Source organism: Bolinopsis microptera, chromosome 3 (genome assembly GCF_026151205.1).
Source record: "Bolinopsis microptera isolate Bmic1 chromosome 3, MBARI_Bmic_1.0, whole genome shotgun sequence".
NCBI classification, from domain to species: domain Eukaryota; kingdom Metazoa; phylum Ctenophora; class Tentaculata; order Lobata; family Bolinopsidae; genus Bolinopsis; species Bolinopsis microptera.
This window is the reverse complement of record NC_087074.1, coordinates 8,857,768-8,878,109: the sequence shown is the minus strand read 5'-3', so window position 1 is coordinate 8,878,109 and position 20,342 is coordinate 8,857,768. Positions and strand designations below refer to the sequence as shown.

Genomic DNA, 20,342 nt, shown 5'->3' with positions numbered 1-20,342 from the left:
TATTAGTTTACTTGATTCGTCTTAAATCATATGTAAAAATCTTCATCCTGCGGTAGTGCTCATATTTTGAGCAAGGCTTCTATGGATTGATATACCGAACATTGGCTGATTTATCGATCATGAAGTTCAAATTGCATCTAATGAGGCTAATAACGGGCGAGATCAAAGTTTTGTAAGTCTACCGCAACATCTTTTGTTGATATTCTACTGTGGAACGGTACTACTCGGAGCTGTGTTGTTTTCTATTCTTGGATTCTGCCCTATCTATGTAATTTTCGGTTTCAGACTTTTTCCGTGATCTTGTTTGTCTCTTCATCTAATGATATTATAGCCGTGTCTCGGACCGTTTCCCTCTTATTTTCTCCCAAATTCCCACAGCCATGTCTAGTGATTTTCTTCCACATGTCTTTTATATACGTCCTCATGGCTGCGTTTCTGACGAAATAGACAATCGGGTTGCATGCTGAGTTCAGGGGCAGTAAAACAAAAGAGTTAGTCGCTGTAAGATAGGGGTTTTTACTCTGGCACAATTCACCCCATTCCAGGTCGCACTCGGAAAGCGTAAGACCGAAGTCGACCAAGAAGCCTATGTTGAGCGTGCAGTAAAGGACTGATAGGACTCCGATGGTGATTGTTGCATCCTTTTTCCACGAGACTATATGAGAATTTACTAGTTTTGCAATGCACAGACCGTTTGACAATAGGACAACCAGGAATATTGAGATCAAGATCAAGAATTCAATAATGTAACTTACATCTACTGGAAGTAAGACCAGAGTCATTGCGACCATGCTGTAAAGTGTTAGCGCTAAAAATATAACTTTAGAATGCAGCTGATGTCTGGGCCAAGTGATGCTTATTGCTCTTATCACTGCCAATGAACATGTGATAAAGGATGTAGACAATACTGTAAACATAAAAGCGACAAAAGCAGCCATCAACAATTCTAATGGTCCATCAAGAGTGAATGTTAGCAGCAAGCCCGTCAGAGAAACACAAACTATAACATCATAAGAGTTCAACAAAATAAACAGTCGCTTGTTGATGGCTTCTGTTGCACTTTGTCGGTTGTCTGACTTCCTCTGAGTCACGAAGTAAGAGAGAGACAAAAGATTGCTCACAGTTCCTACGATGGTCACCAAAGCACTTGGGACTGTGAAGGGTTTGAGGTGGTCCACAATGGTTCTTAAATTTGATGATTTATTGCTCCAAGCCCATTTTAGTTCCTCCCATTCTGTGACATTCGTCATTGGATCTCTTTCTTCTTGGCAAAATAATGTTATTTAATATAATATAATCAATTAATGTCATCATAGATTTCAAGTTGTTATAACTTATAAATAGGGCACTCAGTGTCTGAGCTATTAAGGCCAACGTATGGGTATTGACTTTTGGCCCACCCTGTACATACTGAGTTGATTAAATGACAAATCCAAAACTGAGGCATGAAGACATAAAAATACTCACATACGCCGTACGTGTTCTTCAATAAAAAGATGTTGTTTTGATTAAAACAACAAAAAGATAGCAACAAAATTTAAACTATAGCCGATTGACTCCGAACCCTGAAAACATGAAAAGTGAGAATTGGAGCCTAAAATTAACAACGAACCTGCAACGAACCTGCAGCTGCAGAATGCAAATGAGTTTAAGCCAACGAAAATGTGATTTTAATGATAATTATTATGATGTTATTAAGTTGAGCCCTGCATGGTTCGTTGAAGGAGAGTTATAAGCAAACTTATACAGGAATAAGAGTATCAAAGTCGCACACTGGGCATGGGCAACTTTCGATATCCTTGAAGCTGCCAGACTTATACTAATTACTAGGTTTAAAAATTTAGAATCTTTAAATTTGTAAACCCTTGTCAACCTTGTCTGAAACTATAAATATAATGCATGAGACTATAATGAGACTATAATGAGATTATAATGAGACTATAATGTGCATTGCATTTTTATTGTTCAACGAACAATACTCGCCGCCATCCAGACTTTGGGAACGCTATTAAAAGAAAAGTCAACGTGTGCCAATATCTTGAACAATACAAATACCGAAATATGGTGGCTACGAGAGATTATGCACACCAAAACATTCATAAGCTATTGTCCAGGCGATCGTAACAGCTGTGCAATGATGTTTATTGTTTATGATTAAGTTTGAAGATAATTTCCCAGACGTCTGGCTTGCAATTTTTAATTCTAAACTCGTGGCAAAACATTACATATTTGCCATGTTGACCAGAAGCCAGGAGAAGCCAGATGTGACGTTATATAGTCTATATTATAGACTAGTTAATTCATAATTGTGGATGAAAGAATGCACGATTGAGCTCAAACAGCGAAATTTGGGTCGCGGAAAGCTGAAATTTGAAAATGTCCTACCGGTTATAGGACATATTCAAAATTTGTATTGCATCAAAGTTTTCTACGGATATACTGGTTCCAGTATCTCGATGGTGACTTGAGTCACTCACCCCAACCTCACTCCTCACTGATTGGTCACTGGTCAAAAATTCAGCCAAAACTGTAAAATTTAATAAGCGCGAAGAGTTGGCACAGAATTCTTTCTTTCCGATTTTGATCAATTTGCACTGAGGGCTTAATTTGAAAATATACCCAATGCAATTGTTTATTCTTCAAGCTCAAACTTTTGTAAACTTCCCTCATCACACCAAGACCAATGGAATGGATATAATTAGTTGGTGCATAATTATAGTGGTTGTATGTTTATAAAAACTATGTAATAGTAGCCCTATCATATAATTTAGCACTTGTTGTATTGTACGTACATTGGTCATGATGCGATGAGGGAAAGTCGCGACTGTTTCCGACATAGATGCGGAGTTCGTTGATTTTTGGCGTAGAGTTCGTGGAGTTCGTTCAAAATTTGGAGTTCGTTAGAGTTCGTTGGAGTTCGTTAGTCAATTTTTCAAAAAAAAAACATGGAAAATGTTTTTTTTTAAAGTAATCAGCTCAGGATTTCTCGCATGATCTCAGATATTTATTGGGGTAAAAATAAAGAATAAAACTATAATATTTTTGTATAAATAAATAAATAACGAGCAATACAGAATGTTAAATTTTACTAACTTTCAGCAGACATAACATCGGAAATATACTTCAACAGACTTGTTGAAGCATGTTTATGGGAACAGCGAACTTCCTGTTTGGACTTACAATAACGTAGATTTCCATGAACGTAAACCAGCTTTTCAACTCTATCAGTCGACAATCTATTCCTCTTTTTATTGAATATATACTCAAATGTCTCACTGTCTACTTTACTGCTGAAAGTTGTACCTACAATGACATTTGAATCATCAACTATACCTATAAGTCTATACACAGTGCACTTCAATTTCAAATAGTTCAGTCTGCTGTACATGGCAAAATAAAATGTATACATCATACACAATACATGAACACTGAATGTACAATGTACATTCGGTGTGATCACAGCTGTTTACAGCAGAAGAAAACGAAACGCAACGCCAGAAGTACAAGTTGAAGTTTTCTGCAACGTGTCCAGGGAACGTGCGCGCGCAAACTATTGGCGCCAGAATGTTCCAGTCGATCGACCAGTCCTTGTACTGTGAAATGTACAGTGTACACGCGACGCGTGGTAGAAGTTTCGAGTACCAATATGTTTAGTTGTTTTACAATCGTATTTTATGTGTTGAATTGGCTGAATTGTAAATACAATTTCTGTTTAATTTCATTTTACGTAAGTTGTACAAAACGAACTCCTCAAGAGTTCGTAATTTTGGGTTGATGAGTTCGTAGAGTTCGTTGTCACTGAGGAGTTCGTAGAGTTCGTACGTATCATCTATGGTTTCCGAAACACCGATAAAACTTTGAAGGAGAGCTAAAAGTAAAAGTAGAATAAGAAACAATTGCGCTGCCACACGTGAAATATTTATCTGATGAGGGCGGTAGTTAACTGACCACAGCTATAAGTATACTTAATAAACCATATTATCATTTACACTTACAGTTAAGTATAACTCAAATTATTTTTGTTTTTTCACGTTTTGAGTACGCCTTAAGAGTTAATTGAGTACGATTAGTAAGTCTTCTGTTCTAATCCTATTGACGGTAGCTTTGGAGCTGGCGATGGTGGATGGGTTCCAGAAGGTGCCGTTAGTGTCTGGGTTGCTGGACTGACAAACATTTCATAGCAGATGCAACATTTAAGCGCAAACTTTTTAAATTGTGTGGTCTCAATCAAGAATTGTATTAAAGGAGCAACCTTTTCCTTTGAAGTTGAACACCGACATCTTACTTCAACTACCTTATCGGACCTTATTTGGACGGACACTACTTGAACGGACATAATTATGAACGGACATTAATATGAACGCTAGAAGGCAATCAAAACCATCAAAAATCCGAATTTTTTTCATCTTTTTTTGAATTTTTAAAAATTTTAGCAAATGATTTTTAAATCCATTTTTCATACAGTAAGCTTATCTGCGCTGTGCAGATAAGGTACGAAGGTACGAAGGTACCTACAGGACTAGATTAGATACTTTCGGTCACATACCTAGGGAGATATTCCGGTTTGTCTTCTACTTTATCGAGATGGGTGGTATGGTAGAAGGTATCGAAGCTGACATAAGCCACCGAAGGACGCCTATACCAAGTGGGGGGCTAGAGATAAAGCTTAAGCTGTACTTTAGGCATTCTAGTATCTCTCTAGTAGATCAATTGGGATCGTTCATTGCCCGCGTGGTACGACTACGAGTTGGACAGACAACCAGTTGTAAGAGAAAATGTGGAGGTAGAAGAAGCCGAAGATCAACTTCAAGATAATGTGATATTTACAATTCAGATTGTTAAAATTTTATAATACCTTGTTTTTATTAATTCAACAATATAGTTTAGTCTAATGATAGCTATTGAAATTGACTGAACTTGAAAAGTTGTCATATTCTGGACAAAAAGTTCGAAATGAAAAAATGTTTGAAAAAAATTGAACGGACTTTAACTTGGACGGACATTGATTGAACGGACTTTATTTGAACGGACATTAAGATGAACGCTAGGGCCTCCAGCGTTCAAGTAATGCATCCGTCCAAATAAGGTCCGATAAGGTAGTCAACACAACTATAACCTATACCGTAAAAAAGCAGTCGAATAATCAATAGGTAGATGCAATAACGGTAAATAAGGTCACGCAGTAATAAGATTTCCAAACTAGTCTCAAAATCCCCCAAACATATTGATATGGTGGGTCATTGGTTTTTAAAATCTTAAATTGCGAAAAATTGTGCAGGATGTTCGGAAAAAGTGTCGCACATAAATTATGCCTCTGTAAAAAATTGGGCCTGGGGTACTCAGCTTTTAGTTGGGTTGTCGGTAAAAACTTTGGAGAGTGTAAGACTGTTTAATCCGTTCATATTTTGTAAGAGCTATACCTATCGAGTAATTGACACAAACGAAATATATGTAAAGAATTGGAAGAAGAAAATACAACAGACTGGAAATTCAGCTTTTGAGGTCATGTTAATGTGATGTTGACAATTTCGATAACAGATCGGAATCCAATGTTGACTAAGAGTTGACTAAGAGAAAATAGCGCAGTGCCGGTGTGGGCATAATCATGATCATATGATAAAAATTATAGATGGCAGTCCGAGCTAATACATAAAGTAGAACAATCATAGTTGGAGAGCTAAATAGTTTCTTGTAGTAGTAGTAGTACAGCCTGTGTTTTGTGTATATACGGCCTATGAGTATGTCTAGGACAACGGAAGTTTAAGCTTCTATACTGCGGTGTAAATAAAGTTCAATACCAACTACCAGTATCAGACCTGAAGTAGAAGTAAAATCAGGTACCACTACCAGCCGCCATACGCTACAGCACTCATTTTCTAGCGTGTGTGCACTGTTTTATCTTTTTATTAGTTGTTGAATACCTTCCCCTCCTGCTCTGATGTACACGCCTATAACACCTGTGCCCCGAACTCTTAAAAATGTGCTCTACACCCAATAACGAGTATGTTTGAGTGAACAATAATCAAGGGTAGCAGCTGACCTTTCTTACAAAAATAAAATGACCGGTAAATTGCGAATGCAGGACTTAATGACGCTAGATGTCGAATTTCAACAATCGGTAAAAGTCCGAGTTTATGATCAGGTGTAAACCAAACCTTGACTGGACTTTGCTCTGTCTCTATCGTAGCAGATTCATCATGATTCCAGATATGATGCCTTGCTCATTTGTTGGTATCTCATCCTAATTATAAAAAGAGTCCGATTGGAGAGGTATAAGACACTAGGGCATAGGAAACAAGGGCGGTAGACGCGACGCAAGAGCGGAGGACACGAGGGACACAAGGGCGTTACTTTCCTAAAACGAGGGCGAATCACATGATTCATTTTAGTATGGACACGAAGGCGGAACAAAAACCGTCCTAAATGATGGTGGTTTAAACTGAGAGGATTGATGGTTTGAAATTGAGTGAACAGTAACACCCCTCAGTGAAATTCGTCTACCCAAAGTAAATACCCGTTTTGGTACGTACTACCCCTGATCTAAACCCGGGTAACCGTATAAGCGTCAGCGACTGCGATATTTTGAAGGCCAAGTTTGTCACATGAACATCTAGGCCGTGTTTGATTGGTCTAGGCACGTTGTCGTTACCAAACCCCCGGCCAAAATCTGCTGCTGAGTTGGCTGAGATATTTAAGGAAAATCTCTCAATTTTTGGCTCGTTTAAATCTGGGTGATTATTTGTCACGTCACTATGTTTTGTTTCAAATTTACACGTGAGTAGATCCAATTCTTCGAGCTAAGCTTTACCTCAGCCAGACTGTTGAGAACATCAAAAAACCCGTTTGTCCATGTCAAGTCACCGCCCTTGTGTCATACGCCCTCGTGCCCACCGCTATTGTGTCTACCGTCCATGTGTTCTCCGCCCTCGTGTCCGGTTCCCGATTGGAGAGCTTAAGGCCTGTCATGATATCATGGATCGCTTAGGTTCTGGTAGTCCTCATAATTCTGCGGCCTCTATGTATCGTTATCTCGCACGACTCCGTAAGACCCTTGTGAGTTTGGCATGTGAAAGTTTGCAGCCTTCCATACTTTGATTGGGTTAACGAGGTGTCGTACGTCAACTCAAGATCGGGTGACAGGGGGCTGACCAGGCCAGAACCCAATTGATTGGATCTGAGGTCACGTGATTGTGAGCCTGAGGTCAAGTGACTGTGACGTCACCAGAGCTAATTGGACCAGGTGAGCTTGCATGCTTGTGAATGTGGGTGTAAGTACAGCTGTACTGTAGTTTATATCTAATAGTAATTACCCCCTGTTATAGAAACCGTAAATTTATTTTCTGACAGAAAGCTAGAAATTTACCAAAATATCGACATTGTAATAAACTTATTTTGATTAAGTTAGATGCTATTGTTTTGCCTAACGAGCCTGTCGCTCCCTAATCTATCTATACTAACAAGCTAGTCAACGAATTTATGACATCTAAATTAGCTCTGCAAATACATCATCTTTCGCCGCAAATTCACCGCGATTTTGCCTAGTTTGACTTGTCGCGGCGCCGCGAATTTTTTTTTTTTTTTTTTTTTTTTTTTTTTTTTTTTTTTTTTTTTTTTAATAAAATGCAACCTACTAAAACCAATGGGGCCCTCCCCGGGGTCGTCCCTAAGGTGTGAAAGTAGGTCAAGATTTGTTCACACCAAGCCCTAGCATCGCTATTTGCTGACCATCTGCCTTCACTGAAGGTATGTTTTTAGAGAGTGGAGGCCGACCGTCAGCTTGGGATGCAGGGCCAAGTTGTCAACAACGTCAAGGCCCCCTTCCACATAGGCCATGTTGGTTTTGGCAGATACTGTGGTAATAAGATATGAAGTGAATGAGTGAAATGAAGTGATTGAAAAGGGTGTAAAAGAGGAAGAGCTTGTAAGGTAGTTTAGGAATGGAAGGAAGCAGGGCATGTACTACAAAAAAACAGTTAGTAGTACTGTAGGATAGTAACAATAACCATTGATAATAAATAACAAAGACAGCAATATAAATGGGGTGGACAATTTGCCCTAATCGGCCAAGATCGACACAATAGAACTTTTGTGGCCTATTTTGTCACCAGTAAGTGAAAGTTTAAGAAGTTTGATATATCCCTGCCAGATTGGCATGTCCCCTGCCTGAAATCTTTTGCTAATGTACCATTTGGCAACAATATTAAAATAATTTATAATTTGTGAAGTGTGATTACAAACTATAAAATTAATTTTATTGGGGTCTTTGTAATTTCTATCGATTTTCCTTTTTATAAAGTCTTCAAGTATTGTGATGAAGCTATTTGTGTGGATACAATGGAGATAGATATGAGGGATTGTTTCTAAGTATGTGTTACACAGGCTACACATGGGAGTATCTGTAACAATTTTCATTTTGTGTCTCATGTATCTACACGTCGTGATCCTCATTAAAAGCTTGTACTGAAATTGAATCAACTTAAAACTTTTAGATACTAAGAAAAATAGGTTGCTAAGAACGACCGCCCAATCTATTGGTTGATTATTTAGGTCAATAACCCATTGACGTAATGGGGACAGCTCGTTTGGGCAGATAGAGTCGTACATTTTATCCCGAATTTTACTTCCCTTCACCTGTCCAGTTACAGAATGTAAAAATTTAAGTTTTATATTTGAGTCAACAAACTCAATATTCCTTGAGTTAATAGTGGGGCAGTTATATCTCCGTATCCCCATGATAATGTTACAGTACTCAGTTTTGGAAATAGTATTTGGAGACAACTCCCACTTGTTAATGAACATATCGTAGTTAAGGATTGTACTTTGGTCTATAGAAAGAAAATCTGAGATGTAAAATATTCCCTTATCAATCAGATGATTGTTCCAAAGTTTGGCCCCGATGTCGGTTATTGCTTGGTTGTACCACACGCAGTGATCAATAGAGCCCAAGGCTGCATTTACCGAACTTATCTTCCACTCAGTGTAACAATTAAGGACGTCTTGAGTAAAATGGCAGTTGGTTTTAGCGAGACCGTTTTCTACGGAGATGGTGATATGGTCAGGAAATTTCAGCTGCATAATCATAATATCTTTCCAAGTGTGGTGAAAGGAATTATTTAGTAGCTTGGATATGAGGCTGGTTTTAAGACCTATAATAAAATCAGATAAATAAAAAAGTCCCAGGCCTCCATGTTCCTTATTTCGGGTAATAATCTCACGTTTTACTTTATCGCGTTTGCAACCCCAAAGAAAATGGAAAATAGCCGTGTCAAAGATTCTGATAAAGGAAGCATCCGGTCGAGGGAGAGGAGAAACAAGGTATGTTAATTGGGAAAAGAGAAGGGTTTTAATGACTGTGCATTTACCCATAAGCGTCAAATCCCTCTTGCTCCATCGGTTTATCCAAGACTGAACCTTAATCAATTTATCATTATAATTACTGTTGACAATATCCATCAGTGAGCCATCGTTCATATAAACTATACCCAAAGCGGTGAAGTTGTTTGTTATAAAATCATAGCCGTATAAACTTTGAAGGGATTCTAGTAGAGTTGTATTAAGACGAGCTCGACCTAAAGGAATACATCTAGTTTTGTCGATGTTAGCTTTACACCCCGAGCACTGAGCAAAAGTTCTGAGTTCTGTCATAACCGCCTCTACACTTTCAATTGAAGATTTTAGAAACAGATCGGTGTCGTCTGCAAAGAGACTCTGTAAGATTTCCACACCTGATATGTTAAGACCCTTGATATTAGGATTAATCTGAATTTTATTCGAGAAAGTTTGGGCCACAATAAGAAAGAGAATAGGAGACAGTGGACTACCCTGGTGAAGACCTCTTAGAATATAAATAGGCGAGCTTAAAAACCCATTAATATTGGCGTAGCTAAAGCATGCTTGAAAAGCCACTTTAATCAGTTTAATAATGTATACGCGAATTTGGCCTAAATAATCAGCCCCCTGTCACCCGATCTTGAGGTGACGTACGACACCTCGTTAACCCAATCAATGTCTGGAAGGCTGCAAATTTTCACATGCCAAACTCACTTAAGGGTCTTACGGAGTTGTGCGAGATACATAGAGGCCGCAAAATTATGAGGACTACCAGATCCTGAGCTGGTGGAACCTAAGCGATCCATGATATCATGACAGGCCCTATGGAGAGCTGTAAAAATCGAAACGAAAGATAATTTGCAAATTTAAACTCATGATATTTGAGATTATTACACTGCTTGGAGGGCCTTCTCAGTTAATATATATATCAAACTTTCATTTTTTGGGAATAGTACACGAAATCTAGTTTGAGATTTATGTAAGTATATAACACTTTATATATTAGCCCATGCAATTTATCGTCGTAACACTCAATGTGTCCATTGACATTGTTCAACTTACCTAAGCCGTAGAAGCGTAGGGACGGCAATAATCACGGTAACACCTGTCATCCTGTATATCCTGTACGTTCTAAATGAAACAGCTACATGTACTTGTAGAATAGTCTGTTCTACTTCATACTTATACCGAGCCCACTAATCAAGCTAGACACTAGTCTATGTGGGGCGGCGTAACAGTAACACGAGCCTTCAAACATCATCAAACGTCTGCATCTACTCACTTTTTATACTCTCTTTTTCCTGTTAGTGTTAATCATTCGTTCACCAGTTCAAGCAGTGCCCCATCATTGCAATTAATAACGATGACGATAAAACGTTTACAGCTCAAAACCATATTTTGATGGTACTTTAATCGTTGAATTTGACCTTTCATTTCAATGTTTTACCTTTTAGAGGAATGCGACTACAAAGAAGAAGATGTTTTACTCGAACTGTCCTCTGCTGCACTGGTATATCTCTGTTGTTTTGTGCGGGTATTTTCTACAGCATCTCAGCTTTTGAGGAGGGTTTTATGTACTGGACGTCAGGGGTTTGGTCTAAAAAAAGAAACGAAACTATCACTAATCAAACTAAGAATTTTTTGGTTCACGGTAGCGATGTTTTAGTTTCCAAGCCCGACCCGAAATCAAAACTATATTTTGAAACGGATGCCTCATATATACAACGCTTAGAACTGGAATCAAACATCCAGTACAGTGCTATGTTCAAGAAACTTGATAAGCCCTATTTTGATACAAGAGAGGGGTACAATGAAAGTTATGTAGACTCTCTACCTCTGCTCCGGAATATTCCAGACTACAGACCCCCTGGGTGCGAGAACATCACTTACCCCACCAGTAACACCACTGTCTCCGTTGTCCTGAATTATCATAACGAGGTCCTCTCTCTTCTGCTCCGCTCTATCTACACCATCCTAGCTGCTATTCCTCCGCATAACTTATGTGAGCTGATATTGGTGGATGATGCCAGCAATTTCACTTCTTATCCGGACCTGGAGAGGGTGGAGCCCCTTGTTTCTCAATTTACTGTCTCTGTCAGGTATTTCAGGTTTGAGACTAACAAGGGACTGATTTATTCGAGGGTTTTTGCAGCTAAGAAGGCTAGAGGTGACACTTTACTTGTTCTGGATAGTCATGTTGAGATGAAGAAAGGATTTCTGGAGCCACTACTGCAAATCTCTGATAGAAATTACCGTGCTATAGCTGCTCCAGTGTTTGATTTCTTCGAGACCTTCAGGATGGTTCACGATGATTACGATGGTCATGGTCTTGGATATGACGCATATCTCAACTGGGTATGGGTCATCAAATATTTCACTGGAACAGTGCCTTGGCAGATACCTGGTATTTTGGGTGGAGCATTTCTAATGACTAAGCGGCGACTAGAGGAAATAGATTATTTCGGAAAAGGACTGGTGGGGTGGGGAGGTGAGAATATAGAGCTGTCTCTTAAGAATCTGATGTGTGGCGGGGAGATCTGGGGAGTTCCCTGCTCTAGATGTCTTCACTTTGCTGCTTCTAGGAATCCAGAGATCCACGGAGATCGTGTCCACGCATCCAAGACTAGTAATGTTGTAACCGTTGCTAAATCTTATCTAGATGATCATCAGTTTGAGGAGTTTTTGAAGGGGAGACCTGGATATCCATATGCTGATGAGCGGGCTGTTGCAGAGAATAAGAAACTGTTACAAGACTTGAAATGTGATAGAGATTGGGAGTGGATCAGGGAACATTTGATGGATCCTGTTATAGAGAGCTTCTCCTCTAAAACCCACATTGCTGTAGGGTTGATGTTTGGTGAGCAATGCATCAAGGTTGAGGGTGATGATGTTTTTAAACTTCATCCCTGCGACAGTTCTCAGCCGTTTGTTAACCAGCTCAGACTTACTAAGAGGTTTGAGCTCAGGTGGGGTAAGCAGAGGTGTTTTGACATCGGCGGGACTCCTACCAGATTATCCTTATGTCACCATCTAGAGGGACATCAGAAGTTCCATTATTCTATCCTTACTGAACAATTGTCCAACAAGGCTCAAGATACTTGTCTTACGTTCAAACCTGAGGACGCAACATTAGCTTTTAAAAAATGCACTAGAAACAGTCCTAATCAAAAACTTCGTTTTAAAACAGTCTTCCTCCCAGATTTGATACCATAGTGAAGTATGCTGGTTTTATAATTATAGTTATATACAGCAATCAGTTTATCAATTTCACAACGTTCTAGCTTAGAAATTAATGATGATGTCAAGATTTCGATAAACAATATTTCAGATCAAGAACAGCTCATTCGAGTTGATAATTTTTGTGCTTACAATTATTTCGTGATTATAATTGTTTATGAAAATAACTTCCTTGTTCTAATTTGGAGTAAAATTATTTCAAAATAATGAGCATGAATCAGTCCTGGCACATTCAAAATAGTCACAGTTTGGAAATGCTAGCCCACTGTATACGACTCTAAAGTCTAAATGTGATTTCTACACGGAGGAGCGGGAAAATCTGATGCTTATAAATTGTTTTATTTTCAAAAGGAGTTGGTGTAAATGATATACGCCGGCTCATTACACTTTTTTACACTACACTTTTGCCTTTTTTGGTGTATCAGTATGGTGTAGTAAAATTAAAAAGTGTAGTAAAAAAGGTACACTAAATTATACTTTTTTACAATAAATTAAACTGAATTACACTTTTTACACCTTAAATTACACTTAACCAATTTATCTTCTCAATATCTTCTTTTTTTTCTATTATTTTTCATCAGTCTTCACATAGTACATTTCCAAAGGCAAAAGAGGGGTAAAACCTACCTTTGGTGAGACAAAAAGTTCACTTTTTTACACTTTTTAAGGCTTTTTAAGGCTCTTTTACAGACACTTTTTAAGGCCCTTTTACACTACACTTTTTAAGGCTTTTTAAGGCTCTTTTACAGACACTTTTTAAGGCCCTTTTACACTACTACACTTTTTTAGCAATAGTTTAAATGTTATATAAATTGGTTCAGGACAGGGTTGCTCCGAGCCTTGATTGCGTCGAGGAGTAAACTGAAGATTGGTTGCTATTGTGGATTGCGATGACTGATCTCCATACCGCTCTCCTATGTGTACTGTAGGCTGTGTTGTGATCGACGGCTTGTTACAGCTTGTTAGTGTACCGGTGTACTGTACGGCTAGCACGATCATGTCCTCAAATAGTCAATCACGTATCGATGGATCAGATCTCAATGGATCAAATCAGCATAAGGAAAGTGGGAGCAACGTCACAAGATTACCCGTGAGGTAAAGGTGCTCACTGCTCATTCCAAAATCTAAAGTACACAAGTTCCCGGACGATCGGAAAATTTAATCGGAATAGGGAATTCCGATTTTAAACTTTCAAGAGGGACATTTAGAAAAAGGTTGATAGAACGTTTCTTTATATACGCATTGGTAATGAAAATACCTTTATTTCGTAACTAGATTTGGAAAATGAATGCAAAATTATCTTTGGGATATTAACTGTCAATATTACATACTACCTATTACTATTAGCAAATAGCAATACTTAACTATTCAGTTTTATAAATGCACAATGCACATACAGACTGTTAAATACATGTGACTGAACACTCCCAATAAATGTCTTAATAATTATAATTTCATAGTAAATACTCACAAACAAGGAAGGATAGTTTGGGAACCTGATTTCATAAAGCCGTACAAATTTACAAAATCGTGACTCCACTTCTGTTGTCAATCGCCTCAAATCCACCGTAATGTGTTTTTGTGGAATAAGGAATTCTACAGAGATATGTTAGTGCAAAAATCCTGCTCAGACGGGGAATGCCTCTATAAGACAGTAGTATCTATTAGCTGAATATCTTTGTCTCATCCTCGATAATGAATAATGAGACACCACCTCTAACCTCCCACTTTGAAGCCTCACACTCCAGTTGTAGTGCAGGTAAGATGGCGCAGTTAGCGGGCTACTGTTGGCTGTTCTCTTAAAGTCATAGATGATACGTACGAACTCTACGAACTCCTCAGTGACAACGAACTCTACGAACTCATCAACCCAAAATTACGAACTCTTGAGGAGTTCGTTTTGTACAACTTACGTAAAATGAAATTAAACAGAAATTGTATTTACAATTCAGCCAATTCAACACATAAAATACGATTGTAAAACAACTAAACATATTGGTACTCGAAACTTCTACCACGCGTCGCGTGTACACTGTACATTTCACAGTACAAGGACTGGTCGATCGACTGGAACATTCTGGCGCCAATAGTTTGCGCGCGCACGTTCCCTGGACACGTTGCAGAAAACTTCAACTTGTACTTCTGGCGTTGCGTTTCGTTTTCTTCTGCTGTAAACAGCTGTGATCACACCGAATGTACATTGTACATTCAGTGTTCATGTATTGTGTATGATGTATACATTTTATTTTGCCATGTACAGCAGACTGAACTATTTGAAATTGAAGTGCACTGTGTATAGACTTATAGGTATAGTTGATGATTCAAATGTCATTGTAGGTACAACTTTCAGCAGTAAAGTAGACAGTGAGACATTTGAGTATATATTCAATAAAAAGAGGAATAGATTGTCGACTGATAGAGTTGAAAAGCTGGTTTACGTTCATGGAAATCTACGTTATTGTAAGTCAAAACAGGAAGTTCGCTGTTCCCATAAACATGCTTCAACAAGTCTGTTGAAGTATATTTCCGATGTTATGTCTGCTGAAAGTTAGTAAAATTTAACATTCTGTATTGCTCGTTATTTATTTATTTATACAAAAATATTATAGTTTTATTCTTTATTTTTACCCCAATAAATATCTGAGATCATGCGAGAAATCCTGAGCTGATTACTTTTAAAAAAAAACATTTTCCATGTTTTTTTTTTGAAAAATTGACTAACGAACTCCAACGAACTCTAACGAACTCCAAATTTTGAACGAACTCCACGAACTCTACGCCAAAAATCAACGAACTCCGCATCTATGCTTAAAGTTCCTGCCGATCAGGCTGTTCTACAGGAGGGGGAGTCGAGTTGTTGTTAACGTTGGGGATGGAGTAGCTGGTCAGGTTGTTATCTTTTGAGAAGGCAGCTAGGTTTCCATTTTGATCTCTTGCCAGGATGTCTTCACCAGGTGCACTTGGTTCTGTGGGTAGATAACGATAAATGAGTCGGTATTGATTATTGAGTGCTGTTTTTGAATTATGTAAAAGGTACGATCAATGATCATTACCGAAATGGGTATTATTAGGGATATTCCATATTAGGATTATTGAACATTTTCTGTCGAATTCTGGTCCGAATGTACTACCACGGACTGGTTAAATTATCCTCCAAGTTTCTCACCAATTTTCTCGCGTTCAATTAAAAATTTCCCTGTCTTCTCGAAAAGCTTCTCGTTGCTAACTACGATCTTGGGCATAGATCTTTTCTTTTTATATTTTGTCTGGTACCAGATCCATAATATCACAACCACTGTTCCTATAACCAGGCCACTGCAGATTGCTGTTATCTTCCAAATAGTATCCATATCTGAAAAAGTTATTTTTTTCCTCCATCATCGATTTAAAATTGAAAAAAAAATTGTTTGTTTGTTTTGAGCAATCAGTATTGATGAATAAAATCAATTTGATGAATTAGCATTTAAACATAGACTCACCGATTTTGAGTTTTGACTCCTGTTTCGAAGCATCTTGTTCAGTAACGAGTGCTTTCTCTGTACTGTTTTCAGTGTCACTTCCCTCTTTGTGATTGTCAGTGTCACTTCCCTCCTCAGAGGGTGACACGTCACCAGATTCTGTGATAGGATTCTTTGTCACAACCGGCGGATCGTCTGAAGAGTGCGTCTTTTAAAATTCGCATTTTCGAGATAAAGGTACTTATAATGCGAGGAACGAAAACATATGTATAAATATAATGGCTTTAAACTTTTTTGCTACAGCAGTGAAAACAAATAATGGAATGTAACAGCACCACTACTAGGGGGGGGTCCACGTTAAAAAAAGTTAAAAAAGTTAAATTAATTAATGTTAAATTTCAAAATTCAGGCTTAGAAAGTTTAACTTTTTTAACATAAATTCAAATTTGGGTTGAAATTGCAATGGAGTGAATATTCTAGACTAGTTTATTTTTAGGTCATGCGTTGGTATTTTTGTTCATTAGTCATTACATGTAGGAATATAGGAATGCCCATGACAAGAGTAAAACAGTCATATAACATAGGTACAACCGATAAATAATTGATACATTTGATCATTACAATAATAAATTATAATTCATAGAAATATAAAACAGCTGATTGATAAATAATTTTTTTAAAACAACAGATTCCATTCACAGTGTCAACACTGAAAATAGGGCTATGATAATCTATATCATTAAATCTAGTGATACTAATCGTAATGAATTAATAACTGAATAAAATTCTAATGATGTTTCATAAAAGTTATCGCTCAAACAAAGAGTCACTGTGTCACGGTATTATATTACAAAATTAAAAATAGTGTCGATGACACACCCCCTCCCAATTCTTCCACGAACTCTGCGTTTAATTTCTCGTACATTCATTGTGCTATCATAGAGTTTTAAGATTATGTAATAACATAATAACGATAAACTATACCTTTCACTGACGATCAGGATGGCTGTAAATAGCAGGAAAACTTGACAGTCAAATCTCGAGGTGTTGGAATAATATCAGCTTAGTTTAAAAAGAGAATGATCTGACATCCTGCACATATCATTGTAAAATTAAAAAAATTCTAATTGGTAACTATGTAAATTCATAAACTTAGTGAAATAAAAGTTGAAGATCATTATAACTAATGCAGTCGCCGTTAAGCAAATTAAGAGCTCAAAATTGACACGGTTCATCATAACTGCTTAACTGTTAGTTCAAACGAGTTCAGGCATTGGCATTGAGAATGATGTCTGGTGCCATGCCTAGTACTCCCTTCATCGCACTGAACCACCTCACTAACACTCCAGATATCATACTTTTCCTGAGAGGTGAAGCAGCAAAGGGCACAGCCAGGCTTCAAGCTTATGGAAGCCTAACCCTCGAAACTATCGCCCCCAGAAAAGGTACCATCACAACTCACACCACTATCAACAAACAATTCATGGTAGATCTCAACATACCACCCAAAGCAGAGAGAGACCTATCTATACCAACCATGATGCTTGAACGACGCTTCACGGTCACCACTCCTGGAGCTGACAACATTGGTTATAGAGGCTCACTCCAAAACACCATCGACAACATCCCCAGTGAAACCATCACCTGCTACACAGACGGGTCACGCACAGACTCAGGTAGCGGGGCTGGTTATATTATCACCACAGACAACAACAACACTACACTAGATGAAAGATCATTCAAGCTTCCCGATTATTGCACCGTTTATCAAACAGAACTCACTGCCATCATCGAAGCTTGCAAATATCTATCAACTTATACAAACACACACATCATCATATGGTCAGACAGTCTCTCCTCTATTCAAGCCATATCCTCACCTTCAACGAGGAGTAGGACTACTAGAGACTGTTACGACACCCTCAATACACTCGGATCCACTAACACCTTAGAGATCAGATGGATAGCTGCACACATTGGATTGTGGGGTAATGAAAAAGCAGACGAGCTGGCCAAAAATGGTACAACCAGTGAATCCACTTTGAATTGCCCAATTCCACAATCTTACATCAAACGCCTGATCAACGACAAAGTCACAAAACTTAATCAAGAATCATGGATTACTGATGGTCCCAGACACACTAAACTGACACTTGGACATAAAAACATCAACATCATCAAAAATCTCAACACTACACTCAGTAACAACAGACAAAATTATAGAACTGCAGTGCACCTCATCACGGGACATTGTGGCCTCAACAAACACCTACACACCATTCGCAAATCAGACACAAGTGCTTGTCCTAAATGCGGCGACGAAGAGGAGACTGTCTCACACTTTCTCGGACAGTGCCCGGCTATTGCCCAAATAAGAGGTCAATATTTCCGGGACTACTACCTCTCTGTCAATGACATATTCGACAACCAACACATCTCCACCATTGTCAACTTTACAAACCACACTAAACGCTTAGTGGTGCCAGAGGAGTTGGACCAGACAGGTGTAACATAGCGACTACTTTAACGCCGTCTTATTTCGCCTCTCTCTTCCACACTCAACCACCACTTAAGCGTTTATCTATGACACACCCCACAACACTTACCATCATCCTTGATTACACATCTTGATTCCACTGGCATCCTCCCACAGGACTGCCATACCCCAGAGGTAGGCAAAGCATTCATATGCTATCCTCTCGTGGGCCAACCAGGCCCAGCCTCTCTAAAAAAAAAAAAAAAAAAAAAACTGCTTAACTGATAAGGATATTGGTTAAATATAGAGGTCTTGGAAAAACCTCGCTGGTTACAGAGATACTGTACTACATCTCTACTAAAATTCAAAGAATTGTTTCTGTCTGTATGTCTGTACGACCGCCCACGTGCAAATTAGATGAAAAATATGAATTTAGGTAACAACCAAAAGGTTCCATAGCAACGGTGTTTTAATGCACACATGCACGTGCAAAGATTGTTTTAACGTCATTTTGATTGGTTTTGTGGTAATTACGTTGTGTTTAAACTTTTGAAGTGTTTTATATTTAAATCGGCTGTATCTTCGGTTGAGATGGATATTTTTTGAAGCGATTAAAACTTTCTTTCAAAGAATACTACTAGCTTCGTCCCTGTTACCACGGGCTTTCTAGTAGTTAATAAAGTAATCACAGCAGCCCAATCCACATGCTAGTTAAATTGTATAAAACAAACTTAAGAAAACTAAAAAACTGATTAAATGATAAAAACAATTGAAATTCAAAACTACCGAGCAATATCAAGGCTGGGTAAAATAAAACCTTTCAATTATCGAGAGAATAAAATTAAAATATCTGCAAAAGTAATTTAATAAATTAGCTGAATAATATTAATTTAGCTGTATAATATTAAATAAATGGAACATTGAAACTTATTCAGAAATATATAAATTCATTTATGTACCATTGTCCATTATAAAAGTATCAATACAATCTGTGTTTCCTGACGAGGAGGGCCAGGGGATGTTATTTTCGTGGATTCTAACATTCTCCCTTCACGATATTAGCTACTCCTCTAATAAGGATCCGTTTGGCTGCATGCAGGATAGTCAGCCGATGACATTTGTCAAATATTTCCAACTTGTCCAGGTCACTTTCCTGAACACACTGGAAATTACTGGGTGATCCAAATCCCGCCTCTTCCAACTGTTCCGTGTAACATTCCGGACCATATCGTGACAGCCACCCTTCTAATGAGTATTGGTCGGGCTGTAAGCCATTTCCTTGGGTCCCGACTGAAGTCTGACTGTAATGTTCATCCCCCAAATACTCTGCCCACTCCTTCCCAGTTTCTGACGTCCCGTTATACTTGGCATCAATAGCATTCGCTACTACCTGTAATCAGTCCCGCAATTCCAACCCATTGACCACTACTGTGTACTTGTGGTTGGCCGACATGCTTTTTCCTATTATATGAATGATTATATTAGTAAATTATACAATTATGTGTATATAGGGGGGTGACATGTCTCCAATGTCTACAACGTCTCTTGTCTTTTTTGAAAAGATAGGGTGCAGAGACATGTCCTGGAGACATTGGAGACATTGGAGACATTGGAGACACAGCTTTTGGAGACATTGGAGACATTGGGGACATTGGAGACAAAGCTTTTGGAGACATTGGAGACATTGGAGACACTGGAGACGTAGATGTATGATTGGAGAAGGAGGACGATCTAGGAGGAGGATGACCCAGGAGGAGGACTCAGGAGGAGGAGGAGGAGGATGAGGACTCAGGAGGACGACTCAGGAAGAGGACTGAGGAGGACTGAGAAGGAGGACGACT

At 38.4% G+C, this 20,342-nt stretch overlaps 1 protein-coding gene across 1 annotated transcript; it reads left to right on the top strand.

Annotated features, from left to right (window-relative positions):
• Positions 1–11,091: 11,091 nt before the first annotated feature.
• Positions 11,092–12,543, top strand: LOC134813156 (putative polypeptide N-acetylgalactosaminyltransferase 10). The gene has a single exon (XM_063820842.1). It carries the CDS (start codon positions 11,092–11,094, stop codon positions 12,541–12,543), a length of 1,452 nt encoding a protein of 483 aa, XP_063676912.1.
• Positions 12,544–20,342: the final 7,799 nt, after the last annotated feature.

Coding starts and splice junctions, on each gene's coding strand:
- LOC134813156 (XM_063820842.1), top strand. CDS start 11,092: ATGTTCAAGAAACTTGATAAGCCCTATTTTGATACAAGAGAGGGGTAC.